The following is a 17,800-nucleotide window of genomic DNA, read 5'->3' on the forward strand; positions in this document are numbered from 1 at the left end:
TTAACTGTCCCATCTGGTTGCCCATTCTATGCATGCAGACCTGTTAGTGTATGCAGAATGTGGTGCCAGGCCACTTCAGGGGATGCATGCCAAGGTGGGTGGGGTGTGCAGTTCTAGTCCTTAAGAAGCTTACCATTTTGGTAAGACAGGTAAGACAGAAGCAGGCTTTGGAAGAGAGAGTCACAGAACACACACACACACACACACTCACATATACACACGAGTTTTAAAAAGAAAATGTTTTTACATTAATGGGTCAGCCAAGTACATTGAGAGCCTTTTTCTTCCAGTCTTTTGTAATTCTGACCAGTCAGATATCCCAAATTGACAGTGCTAAGGCAAGGAGACTTTAACTATTTTTAATAACTTATTTAATATAAACTAAACATAATTATAATCAAGACTGCATGGCAGAACTATATATTAGCATCCAAAGTAAAATCTGAAGTATTTAAAATTCAGTATTATAATCTGATTTTTTTTCTAAAAAGAATTGATCTTTTCATGTGCACCTGTTACGTTTCAATTTTTTGAAGCTGCTAATGCATGACATTCCATCAATATTTAATTTTGAAAAAGAGCATTTTAACATTGCTACATAAAAATTATATGAATCTGACAAAGAAACTTACTGCACTAAAATTTAAATTTTTCAATGTAAATCCACCTTTTCTACCATTAAAAGATCCTGCTCTTGCCCCCCTTGCATTCAGATTACTTTTTACATTTCAAATTTGGCCCATCATTTTGTGTATGTTAAAAGAATTTCAGTATAAAAGGTAAGCTTAGTCGTTCTTTCAGGAAACTAGAAAAATGTGATTTTCTTCTAGTTTCTGTTTCTGCTGGACTTAGATTTGCCTCTAGTAAATGGTGTCAGTACCAGGACAAAACACTCAGATTTCCCAGAATGGTCTTCCTACTGAATATTTGGCTTAGCCGTGGCTTGGTTTGGATCTACTATGTAATTACCATACAAATAAGGCAAAGTTTCACATTTCCTTCATGCATGCTGTAATATTAAAAGTACTAAATGCAAGTTGAGTTTTGAGGTTTTGTGAAGGTGTTTTTATGCAGCTTGGTATGTCTGGGTAATCAATTATCCAGTCCTGCAGCTCTGGCCCATAGGGTAAGTGAATACTTTCACGGGGGCCCTGAGTGGGATACAATAGTGAACCCAGTCACTGGATATAGAGCACTTTACAAAGTCAGGAGTGGTAGGACCCACAGAGGTAGATTAATATGAGATTCTACCAATGTGATATTAGACAATATCACGCCAGGTATTGCTCTAAGCACCAACGACCTCACAGGTTCCTATCCTGGAGGGAAGTGAACGCAAATAACAAGCTACATTGGAGGTAACTCTATGGAGAAAATAAGCACGACCATCGTTGCTAACAGTTATCTCACTATGGCTCTGTGAGTGATGCATCAGTCTGGGGCCTCTATCCCGGTGCTTCCTAAGATCGGATTTAGGGAATAGGGAGAAGTTCCCTTTCCTGTGTGAATAAGTTTGTTTCTGTAACCATTTAACAAGGTTAAACCATTTATTTTTCAGAAGGTTTAACCTGTAAAAGTGAATTTCTAAGAGGGGGAAGTGGTACACAATTCAAAGAGTTCTTTGTTCAGATAATTAAATCCCACAACTAAAAAATGCAGTCAAGGAAGTGCTCGCACATCCATATGTCCATCTGTGCCTTCACTAATACCATACTATTTTAATTATTGCAGCTTCACAGAAGGATGTGGTATTTGGGAGGGCAAGTCCTCCCTCATAATTTTTCTTTTAAAAATATTTTAATTTCACACATTGTCTCTTTCAGATATAGAATTATGATTGGGACTATACTAAGACTAGATTCCTTAGGGGAGAACTGACATGTCTAAATATTCAGTCTCCACACCCGGGATTATGGTATGTCTCAATTTATTAAAAACTCTTCTTTGAATTTATATAGTTTCATAATTTTTTTATTTGTCTTGAATATTTATTCCTCAGTATTTTGTAATTTTTATTTCTTTGTGAATAGAATTGTTTTTCCTCAGTATATTTTAATTGGTTACTTCTGGCACATTGAAAGCTAACTCTCTTGTATATTTATTTTGATTCAGCTGCCTTTTCAAAACTTTTATTTGTTCTAATGATTTTAGGTTGATTTTCTTGCATTCTTTACTTTCTGTACACAGTGCTAGCATGATGAGTGGCTGGTAACCTTATGAGGAATATTATACTGGCTTGTTAGGGAGGAAATAGAGCTTCTACTATTAAACACTTAGAACAAATCATAGTGTAAACATAAACACTAGGTATAATTTCTAAAGAGCAGTGGTTCTCAGGCTTGGCTCTCATTGGAATCACCTGGAGAGCTGTAGACTCTGCTGATGCCTGAGCCTCTCCCCAGATACTCTAATTCTTGGCCATCAGGATACTGAAAGCTCTGCAGGTGATTCTAACATGTTGTCAAAGTTTAGGAACCATATATCTATGTATAGAGTGATCTAAAATAAAAATTTCACAGTCATACAAAAATCAATTTCTTTCATTCTCAGTTGTTAACTTTGCACTCTGATTTTTCTAACTCTTGATTTTAAAGAAAAGAATATTTTTAAATATGTATTCATTCTTAGATACTGTCTGGCTACTCAGGATGCAGCAATGAATACAACATATCACCACCTAACCTGCAGGGATTTTTCTCTGTTTGACGGTACAATTTACAGTATTTGTCTCAGGTTGGACGTTGTGTTTGTGAGACGGGAGGCCAGGATGGAGGCCAAACATTCTGAATGATGGAGTTGCCATTAACTAAGACGAAAAGGGATCCAGAGAAGCAGCTTCGAGGGGAGGAACAGGAGATCAGCTTGGATCATGTAAAGCTTGACACATCTATTAAGGTCCAAGAGGAAAGGGTAAGTAGGCAGACAAATGTAAGTCCAAGTTAGGGGGGGGGTCTGACCTGGAGAAATAAATTAGTGATAGTTAAAGCCATGAGGCCAGATGAGCTTATTCAACAAGGATGTGGAAACACAAAAATAAAGACATTCAAGGGATGAGCGCTGGGATTAATCAAAACAATGAAACAAAGGGGAGAAAACTATTTGCAGTAGAAAGGAGTGATCAACTGTATCAAATTCTGCTGCTAGCTCAAGTGAAATGAGGCCTGAGAACTAACCATTGAATTTAGCAACAGTTAGGTTTGTTTTCTATTCCAGAATCATCTCGCTAACTGCCAGGCTTCCTTTCAGTGATTTGCCATCTTGCTCCCCATCTGTCCTGCTTCTCAGTATCAGGAAGAGAGAGAGACAATGTTCTTGTGTTTAGGGGATTGTAAAACCCACATACAACTTCCCTAAGTCTAGAAATGTTACTTTCTTTTCCTATGCCTTTTCTCTTTGAAGTCTCTCTTAGCTCATTTTATTTGCCTTATTTTATAATTTGTAAAAATCAGTTATTGTAACATTTATACTAACAACTGTATTAGAATAAAAAGAATATCATATAACAGAAACTTAAGTAGAATTTAAAATTGTTCTATCACAATTTCTTAGACTATCATTACACACACAACCACAGCAAGTGGCTGAGGGGGAGGGCAGGACTGTCGCATGATAACCACAGTCAGAGAGGACTTTGGGAACTTAGAATTTTCCTTTACTCCCTGGTTCTCAATTCCAGCTTCTCCTTAGGGCTGCTTACTTTCCTGTGATATCTCCTGATATGACATAAGATCAACAGAAAGTACTGAGAAACAGTCTCTTACCTCTCTGGATCCTCTGTTTCTCTGCTGAAATATTGAAATTAGGCCTGGAATTAGATGAGCTCTGATTTATCTTTCAATTTTAAGAATCTACAGAATGCTATCATTTTATGTTTTATGACCTAACATTCCTTACTTTTAAAGTTTCAGATTCTGCTAAAATATTTCTATTTCTGATGCTTTCCATCTCTTTGCCTTATATCTTAGATTTTTAAAAGAGGCTAACAGATTAATTCTTAAATAAGATTCACACCAGTGTTTTTTTTCACAGTCCTAACTTATTTCTTACTAACCTAAATTAGCTATATTCCCCTTTGAATAGAACTGTATTAAATTATTAGCCAGGCATGGATTTATTAGCTACTTTGTGCCATGTACAATGATAATATTAAACAAGGCAGTTCTTATTCTCAAAGGAGGAGATAAAGAAATGACCAAAACCAGGTAATACTTAGCTTCCAGAGAGTGTGACAAAGAGTGTGCCACACAGGAGAGAGAAGCATGAACTGGGGACGATGAACAGGACTTTTTTTGGATAATCTAAAAAGGAACAGGCATTCCAGGCAGAGGAAATGCACACAGGTATGGGGGCAAACAGCACGTATGGGGGAATTATGAATACTTACTATAGCTGGTCACAGAATGTGTTGGGGAGCCCCCATAAATGAGCAGGAGAATTAAGCAGGAGCCAGAATATGGAGGACATTATGCACTGAACTAGGGAAGTCAGGGTTTTGTTTTATTTCTTCCTCTAGGACAGTGGAGGTGAGAAACAGCTTTATCCCTGGGGTGACCTAGGCTCAGTGGTATCTCTACCTTAGAATCTCTAAAGACCCTGAGTATAGTCTGAACATTCTGAATACATGCTCCCTTTGGGTGTTCTAATGTGACCCCACCTCTCATGCTCACACATGCTTTTTTCTAAGAACACATAATCTTCAGAGACTGTGGAATAGTCTTGTCCCTCAAGTGTTTTGCTCTGAGAACCACTGCAGGAGGCAAGAGGAAGCCACGGGAGCATTTCAGGCAGGAAATGTCATGATCCAATTTAAATTTCTCCTCTCTCTTCTCATTTTGCAGCTGTTTTACCATTAAAACTGAGATGTAGGTTTTGTTCCAAATTAATAGGTATTCTGTCTACAAATGGGCGTGGAGCAGCAGCACAGTTTCTGTCCCAGCACTGCCCAGAATGCGTGGCTGGGGCAGTCAAAAAACTCTTTACAGTGTGTTGACCAGTCCATTTGCTTGACCTTAAAGTTCATTTATATTGTTTTAAATGGCTTGCAGAAATCTTTAAAAAAAATTATCCTTGAGATCTCATATTTTCTCCTCAAAGAGTGACAGAAAGGGAGAAAATCTGCAAATATACGTAGTATATACACAACTGGGCTTAAGTAGCAACAAAATAAAATTTTCATTTTACAAGGAAATTTATTATATAATTTCCTACGTAGCAAGTTATCCTCATAATTTGATGTATACAAGTTTAATTAAAAGACTTCTCAGAAACCTATCCTGCATGTAGCAAAGCTCACAAGTTCTTTAGAATCAGAAATAATGAAAATATAGCCTTAGGACTTAAGTTGGACTAAATCCTGTTCTTTTGGCATGAAGACGAGGTATCTGGAAAATAACTTTTCAGAAGTACATAGTTGAAATATCATGTCCTGCCTCCACACTCAGACAGTAGCAACACCAAAAATGGTCAAACAATAAAATGATGCTGTTATTTGGTAAATTAATTATTGATGATATTCCAGTTTTGAATTCAAAGTGTTAGGAAGTTAATGGAGTTTCTAGTGAGAATCATTTCTTGGGGCAGTGTTTAAATATACCGTACAATACTCATGCTCTGAGAAGGAAATAACACCTACCTCCTCTCCCACAGGGAGCTGAAGAAAGCCCCTGGGTTATGGACACCACCTGGCTATTGACTGTGTTACTAGGAAGTAAAAACCATTTCTAAATGGAGGTCAGTTCTACTAAAACAAGCTGAAGCTGTGCCTACATGAAAGACAGCACCACCTAGTGGGAGGAGAGTCACACAGGGCCATTGGGCTGCTTTCCAATTCTGTATTTTGAACTCTGTTCTAAGACTTAGATGTGCATTGTGAATCCATCCTTCCCTCTTCATAACAAACTTAATCAGATGTCTCCGATTAAGCCTCAACACTGTGGTTTGAAGTGGTCTGTTGCCGAATAATTATAATTATGGCCAATGTTTATTGAGTTCTGTTATAATCACACATTATGCTAAGCTCTTTCCTAGGGCTTTTGTGTACAGTTGTATAGGTTGTGCCCTAAACAAGGATGCTTGGGTGAAGGGGCCAGGAGACAGAAATTCATCTTCATCTCTACTCACTTACACAAGTGCTCTAGTGAAGGGCTTGGAAAGGACCAAAATTTTCTAACTGCACAAAGATGCCGTATAATGCAGTCCTGGTCATGTATATGCATGCATTAATTCACATTTAATCCTTACAACATTTCTGCAAAGTAGATGTGATGTTATCATGGCCTTTCTTCCAGGAGGAAGTGAGATTATAGGGTTAAGTAAATTGCCCAAAGTCACAAAGTTTGTGAGAGACAGAGCTAGAATTTGAACCCAGCCAGGCTTGACCATATTTTAGAGGCCTCCCAGGTGTGTGTGTTTGTGTGTTTACATGTAAAATCGCTGTTCCCCCCCTTCCACACTGAAGTGAGACATGCTGTGCAGTGTCTTCCCACTACAAAGCAGCCCCTGTTCAAATGGTCCAAAGTAGAAGCAAGCTCAGAGGTGCCCCTGTGCCAGGCCAAGCTTGATTGTGATGTCTGCTCTGCTCAGTGATTCAAGCAACTCAACCAGTAGCCAAACCAAAAATGTATTAAGCACTGCATTAGAGAATTGGGGATTGCCAGGTACCTCAAGACTTTACCAGTTACTGTAACCCTGATTTAACATTGATTTAATATTACCAATCTAGTAATCAAAATTATGTATTTGGTGTTTCTCAAAGTTTATAATCAACCCTATGTTTTCTTAAAGTATGTAAATCAATCTTGTGCTTTCATCTCTGGCCAAGTTCTCGTTACAGTTGATCAGCCTGCTCTGAGAGTAAGGAATGCTGACACTGGCAATAAAACTGCAGGTGCTCATAGTAAAACCACACATGGCTGTTTGACTCAAACTGAGAGATAACATCAGAACCAAGGGAGTGAGCCTGAGCAGGAGCTGCAGTGATTCACCTTCTACCTCTCCCCTCACTCCCACTTCCTTTTCTCAAGAAAACTGCACATCCACACTCCCCCTGGGAATTTCCACCCCTCCTGAATTTCCACCAATTCCCTATAAGAATCACTGACTTGATCAGAAATGTTAAGGTGGGTTTCTGAGGACAGGAGTCCCCCTATTTTCTCGAGATGCCAGCACTTGAATAAACCACTTTCCTTTGCACCAGCACCTATCTTATGAGTTTGGCTTTTATTGTGACAGGCAGCTGAAACTGGGTTTTGGTTTCACTATATTAGCTTAACTTGTTTGCTTTCTGAACCGGCTGTGCACATTTCCTCCCTCTGTGTTTTGTTCATCGGTCTCCTGTCTAAAATGTCTTCCTTGTGACCCTCATTTCTGTCTTTTAAAGTCCTTCTGCTCCTTTAACACCCTGCTTAAACCTTCCTTCTCTTGTCAGAGCCCATTTATTTTTCTCCTTTATTTTCCAAGTATATATTTTCTGTTTGCCTTGCATTGTAATTATTAATGTACATTTTTTACATCAAATTTTCATTTGTCACCTTTGAGAACATGAGGTGTAACCTGTGGGATTTGCACAATGCAGGCATTCAATAAAAGTGAATTGAATTGAAGGCCTGGGGACCGAAACAGAAAAACTTGCTGTTTTACCATATGCTCTCACTTAAACTAAATGTCTAAATAGGAATTTCATAATATACAGAGAAACAAGCTAGGAGTCTGAAGGCAAATTCCAAGTGCATTCTATAACATAATAGATTTGTTTTTATTAAGGCTTCGTGAATAATTTAATTAGTGTGATTTGCCATAATTAGCTCCCAGGAGCTGAGCCAGTCAATTACAGATTTGCAATTCCCTTGGTACCACGTGGGATGCAAACTAATTCTGAGTTAATTTTTAACTTTCATTTTGGCTACGATTACCCATTAGGCCCAGAGATTAAAGTCAGGCAGGGATTAAATAGAAGGGGAAAAAACAGAAAGGCAATTTCAGGATACTTATGAGAATATTATAGAATTTTATTTTGCATAGAAGTGAAGTGACAATAAAAAGGAACTCAGAGAAGAAATGTAACTAATATAACTTCTGCCGTGAGTATATACCAATATAGAAATTTAACAATAGATATTCATTTAAAAATAAATTTATGATACTTATTCTTCAATCCTAAGAAGAATTTTTTATCTAAGATTTTCCCCAATTAAACTTTGAAATTATCATGGGATAACATGTTGTTACTATGACATCAATGTATTTAAATATAATTGACAAAATAAATATGACCAACATTTTTATATACTGGGTAACATTTACTATTAATACTGTTGCTTAATTTTACCTTTGCATATCAAATATAATGAATATAATTGTATCATAGATTTATATTAATTAAGAATAACAAAACTGGGTATTTCAGACAGAAAATAGAAGATAGAAGACCTCACAAAGCTTACAGATGGCAATGATTCAGATGCCTGAATATCTATGAGAGGGAGAGGGTAGGCTAAAGGACATAAAATTCTAACTATGCATAAATAGGTTTCACTGAGAAAGAAAAGGGTGACTCAATGAATGCAATCACTGTGGTTCACATGTGATTTCATAAGCTCAGATATTAGAAAGGCATATACAAAAGATGGCAAAGGTCCCTATAATATGAATAAATATGAAAGCTAGTGATAATAGTGTTAGGAAAGCTAAAGCCTCAAATTAACCGAGCTTGCACAAATGAATGAATAAATGAATGAATAAACAAGCAAGTACTAAAAATATAGAGAGAACTTTTTAAAGGTCCAGAAAGAGAAGTAGAAGGAGGAAAGAAAAATATGTTCACAGTTTAGGTGAATTGCAAATAGTGTCTAGGCCAAGGCAAGGCTTCCCGTTTGTACGATGCATTTCTAATCACAGAAAGACTGCTGGTAGCATTTGAGCAAGATAGAATGAAGGAGGCTTTGGATGGGTAAAGGATGTCATGCTTTATTTTCAACTGGTGCAACATAAGCAGGTAGTTTATGAACAGGGTTGTGAATAACTTTTATTATTTGAACCTTATTTTACTACTCATAGATCTTATTTATTCAGTATTTTAAAAGTAATTTCCATGTGCAAGGCACTATCCTGGGTATTTTGTTTTTTTCCCCACAAGGAACAGTAGTCTAGTAAGTAGAGACCATGATTTCTACAGTGCCTTTGATAGAAACTCTCCTAGCAACCTTGGGGATGAGATAAAAAACAAAACAAAACAAAACAAAACAAAACAAAACATGGATAAAGAACCATTTATGGGCTTAAGGCTGAATAACCACAGGCAAAGAAAGTTTTAAAAAAGGGTTAATGTCAATTTCACTCTGTATTGTTCAAGAAGTTCAACACATTAACATTTTTAATCAATTTCTATGAGCATCAAATTTTAGGGTTTTCAAAACTTGGGAAGGATAGAACTATTGCAGAAAGAATTAAAGGTGCTGTATGATGATAAAATAGGACTAAATTGCATAAATTTAAACAGATCTGAATAAAAGAGCAGAGTGCATAGCATTGTGAGCCAAAAATTCGGTCTTAAGTTTTCTGATAGTTGTTAAGAAAAGGGAAACATGGCCATTTATAGAAATATTTAATGTAGTTCTAGAAGAGTGACAGTTCTTAGTATCAAAATAATGATGAGAAAAAATCCCCACAAATAACAGAACACAAGAGCTAATATTTTAACAAAATACAGAATTATGTCAATATGCTAAAAAATTCAACAATGGAGTTTATCAAGGATATATTAAAGCCTTACATTTTTCAATATATCAATCACATAAACATTTAAAGATCTGGCATAATAGTCAATAATATGAAACGGACAATGATTTCAGTTGTTGAATTAAATGAGCTAGTTAAGGATGTGGAGAAAGGAGAACCCTAATACACTGCTGAGGGGAATGCAGACTGTTGTAACCACTATGGAAAATAGTATGGAGGCTCCTCAAACAATTAAAAATGAAGCTGCCTTTTGACCCAGTGATTCCACTTCTAGGAATATATCCTAAGAATCCTGAAACATTAATCAGAAAGAATATACGCACCCCTATGTTCATAGCAGCACAGTCTACAATAGCTAAGATCTGGAAACAGCCCAAGTGCCCATCAGTAGATGAGTGGATAAAAAAGCTGTGGGACATTCACACCATGGAATACTACGCAGCTGTAAAGAAGAAGAATCTCATACCCTTTGGGGCAGTATAGACGGACCTGGAGAAAATTATGCTAAGTGAAATAAGCCAGGCAGAGGGGGAGAGAGTAACCAAAGAATTTATATGCATATATGCACAACCCAAGGACATGGACAATGGTGGGGAGACGGACTGGGGAGGGGGTTGGGAAGGGATGGAATAGGTCATTGGAGAGGAAAAGAGACATCTGTAATATTTTAAACAAAAACAAATAATAAATAATAAATAAATAAATAAATAAATAAGCTAGTTATGCAATAGCCAGTTTTACAACTACAATCTTATGAAATATTAATGAAAGAATAGCTTTCATAACCAAAATAAATAATAGAAAGTGTTGTGGTTTGAACATGGTATTTCAGTTCATGTCTTTCTTATTCTCTTTCTGGAAAATGTGCAAAAGAGACATGGAGAACGGCAAAAAAACAAACAAAAACCATAAGCTCCGTTTTCAGCACAACTAGACTAACATAATCTGTAGACTCCTTATAAAAAATGTAAGGGCACAAAGATCAGACATATCTGCAGGAAGGTGTAAAGAGAAGGACAGAGTGATGAGAAGGCCGGGGCAGCGGATTTTTACAATACAAGCTGATACACAAGGTGGAGCAAAGGTAGGCCTACAGTTGTGAGTACAAGAAACACAGAGTTCGTTCCTGCATTATTATTTATTAATTATTGTATTATTTTCCATATACACCTACTTTTGCCCCACCCTGTACACTTTCTAAACATGAAGAACTCATGTTTAGAGTGAGTTCTATAGCAAAAGCTATTGCCCTTGATTGGCGCAATCTGTGCAGAAACTAAACAGGACAAGGTGGTGGCACAAACTCTCTTGGATCTGGTTGTTTAGGAAAACAGAGGAAGGAAGCTGCACAAAGAATCACATAGATGAGTGGTAGCTGTAGGAAACAGGCTGTTATCTACTGGTCATATTTGGCTCAGAAAAATTCAAGGTATTTAAAAATGATTAATAAACATGGAATTCTTATAGCATAAACATAGGGTGTCCAAAAACTATATACACACATTCAATAATTATAAATGCAGTGTTTATTAAAATACATTTCATTTTCAAAATGTAATAGAATTTACAGACATTGTTTGTTAAAATGTGTATGCATTTTTTTAGGACACCCTATATAAAAGTAGAATGAAAGAAAAGAACAGTGAACATTTAGAGCAGATAAATTACAGTCATCTGGAAAATGTTGCCATTGAGCAGATGAAAATTATAGTCATTATATTTTGTCATTAAGTAAAATAACAACAACACAAGTTCATTTATGAAGAAAGACTACATAGTAGAAATGGAAGCATTTAATGAAAAGATGGAAGTAGAATAGAGATGAAATAAAAGCTTTCAGAATTCAGGAAAGAAGCAGAAGAGAAATAAAAAAGCTGTTGCAGAAATGAAGATCAAATTTTAAAGACTTCTCAAGAGAGAACAGACCCTAAGAGGATATAGTAAAAAACACGAATAAAAATGAGAAAGGCAAATAAAATGGAATGAAAATAAAGAAAGCATTAAAAAGAATAGTAGAATATATACCTATATGTCTATGTATCTTTATCTGTTTATAAAACAGTCAAATAGGTTCCAACAAATGGATAGCTGGAGACCCTAAAGAAGGAAGCTAAAAAATAGAAGCAAGCATTGAAAGACATAAATTTTTTAAAATTTTCTGAAATAATAGAAGATTCAAAGCTAAATACCTATAGGACACACTATGTACCAGGAAAAAATAAGCTAAACAGTCAATAGAGAAACATAACCTAGTAACATTACTGGATTTTAAATACAAAGAAAGAAAATTATGTGTTACCAGGGTAAAAATAAAATAAAAATAATAATTAGGGGGGAAAAGCCATCTGACATAACATTTTCAAGGTAACTTCCTAGAAGGTACTCAAGGACAGAAAACACTAAGAAAGGCAATCTTCTTTTACTAAAAGCTGGAGAGGGAGGAAATGCAGAGGAAGTGGGGAGGAAGAAGGAACATGATAATTTTATCAATTTTCCTAGTAGGAAACTAAGAGAGTTGTGTAACATTATGAATATAAAGTTAACCACTAAACTAAAAATAAAAGGCTTCCTAAATATCGAAAGAACTACATAAATAGTAAGACAGAGTGTGTAGTAAAAGATGTTTTTAAAACTACAAAAACCTGAATATCTGTCATATCACTAAGTATAAATAGGCCTAACTAGTTAAGAAAAAGGATTGATTTGACATATTTATGGTGGATTCTTACCTTTCTCTCCATATTTTTCTCCTTTGCGTGTCTTACAAAGAGTCCAAGGGAGCTGAAAGTCAACCGAGTAGTATGTATCCAATAAACTCTTCAAAACTGAAACAAAAAATTAAAATAAATCAAAAGGATACTGTGGAGGAAAATGAGACTGAAAGTACTTTAAGCATGTTATGAACTGTCTGTCACTGGATAAGAAATGTATTGATTCTTCAAGAAAAAATATTGATATAAGATTTTTTTGAATAAAGTATAGTGGGTTAATGAATTAACTGCATAACTGTGAGAATGAGTTGCTAGAGTAAGTAGAGGTTACTTAAAAAAATTAAATAGTATAACCTCAGGCCAATAGGTCTAAAGATAAAAATAGGCATGTGAAGGACAGAGAATAGCTACGCACAATCTCCTGAACACTTCCCCAGTGCCTTCTTGAATCTTTCTTCTAGTGATCTTTAAGTCTGAAATACTGAAGTTAAAAACAAAATATTGATGATAAAATAAAACGAAAAGAGTTTTATGGTTCTCAAATCCAAGTTTCTTTCATCACTTATAATTTCTGATGATTCCCTCAATGCTTTAACAAACTATTGATTGGGGTATATTTGTTAGATATACTTACTTTATGACTAGCTCTGTGAAACTGCTGTGGGAAGGTACAAGAAGGAAAAATCATGTTTTCCAATCTCCAAATCAGCAATGAGGAAGTAGAAATTAAACTATTTCTAAGCTGTGAGGAACTATGTAGAATACAAAGGAAATCAGAGAAATGGAGAGTGAGTGAGCTAAAGTCAGGGGTGTTCTGGTGATGCTTTTTTTGTTTGCTTGTTTTATTGAGATATAATTGGCAAGACTGTTTATATTTAAAGTATACAATATGATAATTTGATATATTGTAAAATGATTACCACCATCAAGTTAATTAACATATCTATCACCCACCACTTTATATAGTTACCTTTTTTGTTCCTTTTTGGTGAGAAAAGCATATAAGATTGTTAAATAAACACATGAAAAGATGTTCAACATCAATAATCCATTAGGGAAATGCAAATTACAATCACAAAACAACATAGCTACTTACCTGTCAGAATGACAAAAACAAAAAATAAAAAATTAGTGAGAACACCAAATGCTGGCAGATATGGAAAACTCTATCATTCATGCATTGCTGGTAGGAATGTAAAATGATCCAGCCTCTCAGGAAAGCATTTTAATAGTTTCTTTAGAACTTAAACATGAAACTACCACATGACCTACCAATTGCACTCCTAGATATTTATACCAGAGAAATGAAAACTTATGTTCACTAAAAAATCTGAACATGAATGCTCATAGCTGCTTTGTCTGTAATGCCCAAAAACTGAAAACAACCCAGGTGTCCTTTGATGGGTGGTTGGTTAAACAAACTGTGGTATATCCAAACCATGGAATAATAGCAATAAATAGGAATAAAGCATGGATACATCCAACAATCTGCATAACTCTCTAGAAACTTTGCTGAATGAAAGGAGTTTATAGAACATTGAAATGGAGAACACATTAGTAGTTGCCAGGGGGTAACAGGGAAGTGAATGAGAGGGAAGTAGGAGTAGTTATAAAAAGTCAACATGAGAGATCCTTATGGTAAGGGAAGTGTTCTCCATCTTGATTGTATCTTGACCAAAATTACATACAACTTAACACTGAATAATAGTGAAAACTTTTGTACAGCTGTGATGAACTGATTCCAATCTCATTTTTCCTCCACTGACCACAGTACATATTATACCTGCTGTGCATCTGGAGGCTGTTGGATATTTTTGTTTTAATGGGAAATTTAAAACAATTTTTATTTCTTACTTAAAAATCTAAATAAAAACAATTATCATTACAACCTGTATTGACCTGAATGCCCTGGAACAAAGTCTTACACAGCTAGGGGTTCTTGAACCGCTTGTCAGGAAATGATCACCTAGTCCAATCATTGTGAGTTGTACAGATGGAGATGTTGGCTAAGATCCAGAGAATCTGAAGGACCTGCTCAAATGAGAAAGCTGGTAAATTATGGAGCTATAATCCTGCTGAGAGTTCATAACAATGTTGAAGAAAAGGCTATACAGTAGGTATATGTATCAGAAGGAGGAATATACAGGGTGTCCCAAAAAATGTATACACACTTTAACAGTTGATAGCTCAATTTTGAAAATGAAATGTATTTTAATAAACACTGCCTTTATAATTATTCAAAGTGTATGTATACATTTTTGGGGACACATATCTATTTCAGTGAGAATGAGAAATTGATAGGCCACAGAAGCAAAGATATATAAGCCTACTTGACTCTTCAAAATTAGGAATAGGGAAAGAAAAATTTCTCGGTATCTTCCTTGCAGTGTGTCACTTGCAACTAATAACTGTTTACCAAAGGACTGTTTAGGGTCAATCCACTCAAGCCATAATATGTCAGGGTCAGCGGGGTTCAAGCTTACAGGAAGAGGTGAGCAGGCATAACTGCTGGAGTAAGCAAGGACATTGGAAGCCAGTTTCTTACTATATTTGGCTTTCCTTGCTCATGCCAAGAATATCACAGAAATAAAGAAGAGGCCATTCAAAGAAGCATCACATGACTGCTGACATGAGGACTGTTCCAGCAGCAGCCTTTAGAGCTCTTTGTGGAAGGGACAATCAAGGAATGTTAGGGAACTGAGGTAGTCTCAAGAAAAGTGCTACCCTGAATGGATAAGAAAATGGGACATTATCAAAGATGTGGTTAGTGGAGGTAAAATGAGATTTGAACAATATATACGTTGTCTACAAGAGACTCACCACAGAACAAAGACTCACACAGGATGAAAGTGAAGGGATGGAAAAAAATTTTCCATGCAAATGGGGGAAAAAAAAAAAAAAAGCAGGGATAGCAATACTTGTATCTTACAAAATAGGCTTCAAAGCAAAGGCCATAATAAGAGACAAAGAAGGTCACTACATAATACCAAAGAAATCAATCCAAAAAGAGGATATAAGCCTGGTAAACACATATGCATCCAATATAGGAGCACCTAAATATGTAAAAAAAATCTCTTGGAGGACTTTAAGGGAGAGACCAACAGCAATACAGTCATAGTAGGGGACTTTAACACCCAACAGACTTCACTGGATAGATCATCCGGACAAAAAATCAAGAAGGAAACAGCAACCCTAAATGACACACTAGATCAGATGGGTTTAATAGATATTTACAGAATATTTCACCTCAAAGCTGCAGAATATACATTCTTTTCAAGTGCACATGAAACATTCTCAAAGATAGACCACATGTTAGGACACAAGACAAGTCTCTACAAGTTCAAGAAAATTAAAATCATATCAAACATCTTCTCAGATCATGATGGCATGAAACTAGAAATCAACTACAATAAGAACACTCAAAAACATTCAAACACATGGAGGCTAAATAGCATGTTTTTAAACAATGAATGGGTTACTAAAGAGATCAAAAAAGAAATCAAAAACTTCCTGGAAACAAATGAAAATGAACACGCAACAACCCAAAATCTATGGGACACAGTGAAAGCCGTCCTGAGAGGGAAGTTCATAGCACCACAGGCCTACCTCAAGAAACAAGAAAAATCTCTAATAAACTATCTAACCCTACAACTTAAAGAATTAGAAAGAGAACAACAAGAAAAGCACAGAATACGTAGAAGGAAGGAAATAAAAAAGATCAGAGGAAATAAATGGCATAGAGACTGAAAAACTAAAAAACAATACAAAAGATCAATGAAACCAAGAGCTGGTTCTTTGAAAAGATAAACAAGATTGATGACCCACTCACCAGACATTTTAAGAAAAAAAGAGAGAGGACTCAAATAAATAAAATCACAAATGAAAGAAGTGAAGTAACAACTGACACCACAGAAATACAAAGGATTGTAAGAAAATATTACAAACAAACTATATGCCAACAATTGGCATATACCGTAATTGGATAAGTTCCTAGAAACAATCTTCCAAAACTGAATCAGAAAGAATCAGAAAATTGAAATAGACCAATAACAACTACTGAAATTGAAGCAGTAATTTAAAAAATTCCCAGCAAACAAAAGTACTGGGTCAGACAGATTCACAGTGGTGTTTTACCAAACATTCAAAGATGAACTAACACCTATCCTCTTCAAACTATTACAAAAAATGCAAAAGGAGGGAGTACTTCCAAGGTCTTTTTATGAGGCCAGCATTATCCTAATTCCAAAACCGGATAAAGACACTGCAAGGAAAGAAAATTATAGGCTAATATCCCTGACAAACATAGATGCAAAAATCCTCAACAAAATATTAGCAAGTTGGATCCAGCAATGTATTAAAAAAGATTATTCACCATGACCAAGTAGGATTTATCCCAGGGATGCAAGGCTGGTACAATATTCACAAATCAATAAATGTGAGACATCACATAAACAAATTGAAAGACAAAAATCACATGATCATATCAGTAGATACAGAAAAAGCATTTGAAAAAAATGCAATGCCCATTTTTGATAAAAAATCTCATTAAAGTGAGAATAGAGAAATCATACCTCAACATAATAAATGCCACATATGACAAATCTACAGCCAACATCATACTCAATGGGCAAAAATTAAAAGTGTTTCCTTTAAGAAGAGGAACAAGACAGGGATGTCTGCTTTCACCACTCTTATTCAACATAGTACTGGAAGTCTTAGCCACAGCAATCAAACAACAAGAAAAAATAAAAGGCATTCAAATTGGAAAGGAGGAAGTGAAACTGTCATTATTCACATAGATGATATTATACATGGAAAACCCTAAAGACTCTACCAAAAAACAGCTAGATTTAATAAATGAATTCAGCAAAGTAGCAGGACTCAAAATTAACATCCAAAAATCAATGGCATTTTTATACACCAATAATGAACTCTCAGAAAACTAAAAAAAAAAATTTTAAAAATCCTATTTACCATTGCAGCAAAAACAAAAAATAAGATACCCTGGAATAAACTTAACTAAGGAGGTAGAAGACCTATATTTGGAAAACTACAGGACATTGAAAAAAGAAACAGAGGAAGATACAAACAAATGGGAGAATATACCATGTTTATGAATTGGAAGAATAAGCATCTTTAAATTGTCCATACTACCCAAAGCAATCTATAGATTCAATACAATCCCTATTAAAATACCAACAGCGCATTTCACAGATCTAGAACAAATACTCCAAAAATTATATGGAACCAAAAAAGACCACGAATAGCTGCAGCAATCTTGAGAAAGAGAAACAAAGTAGAAGGGATCACAATAATGGATATCAAGTTATACTACAAAGCCATTGTAATCAAAT

At 35.5% G+C, this 17,800-nt stretch overlaps 2 protein-coding genes across 2 annotated transcripts in view; one reads left to right on the forward strand and one right to left on the reverse strand.

Moving 5' to 3' along the window:
- Positions 1-17,800, reverse strand: part of ASB15 (ankyrin repeat and SOCS box containing 15) — a 59,769-nt gene that overhangs the window by 33,749 nt on the left and 8,220 nt on the right. Inside the window, exon 2 of the mRNA XM_087821043.1 lies at positions 12,465-12,560. The gene's annotated coding sequence lies outside the window, so the exon portion shown is untranslated. The remainder of the gene's footprint in view (positions 1-12,464; positions 12,561-17,800) is intronic.
- The window catches only part of NDUFA5 (NADH:ubiquinone oxidoreductase subunit A5), a 38,450-nt gene continuing 23,440 nt past the window's right edge, over positions 2,791-17,800 (forward strand). The window contains exons 1-2 of the mRNA XM_087821332.1: positions 2,791-2,910; positions 4,081-4,202. Coding sequence (XP_087677458.1) covers positions 2,791-2,910; positions 4,081-4,202 — 242 coding nt within the window. The remainder of the gene's footprint in view (positions 2,911-4,080; positions 4,203-17,800) is intronic.

The sequence above is a fragment of the Miniopterus natalensis genome, chromosome 10 (assembly GCF_054644295.1).
Source record: "Miniopterus natalensis isolate mMinNat1 chromosome 10, mMinNat1.hap1, whole genome shotgun sequence".
NCBI classification, from domain to species: domain Eukaryota; kingdom Metazoa; phylum Chordata; class Mammalia; order Chiroptera; family Miniopteridae; genus Miniopterus; species Miniopterus natalensis.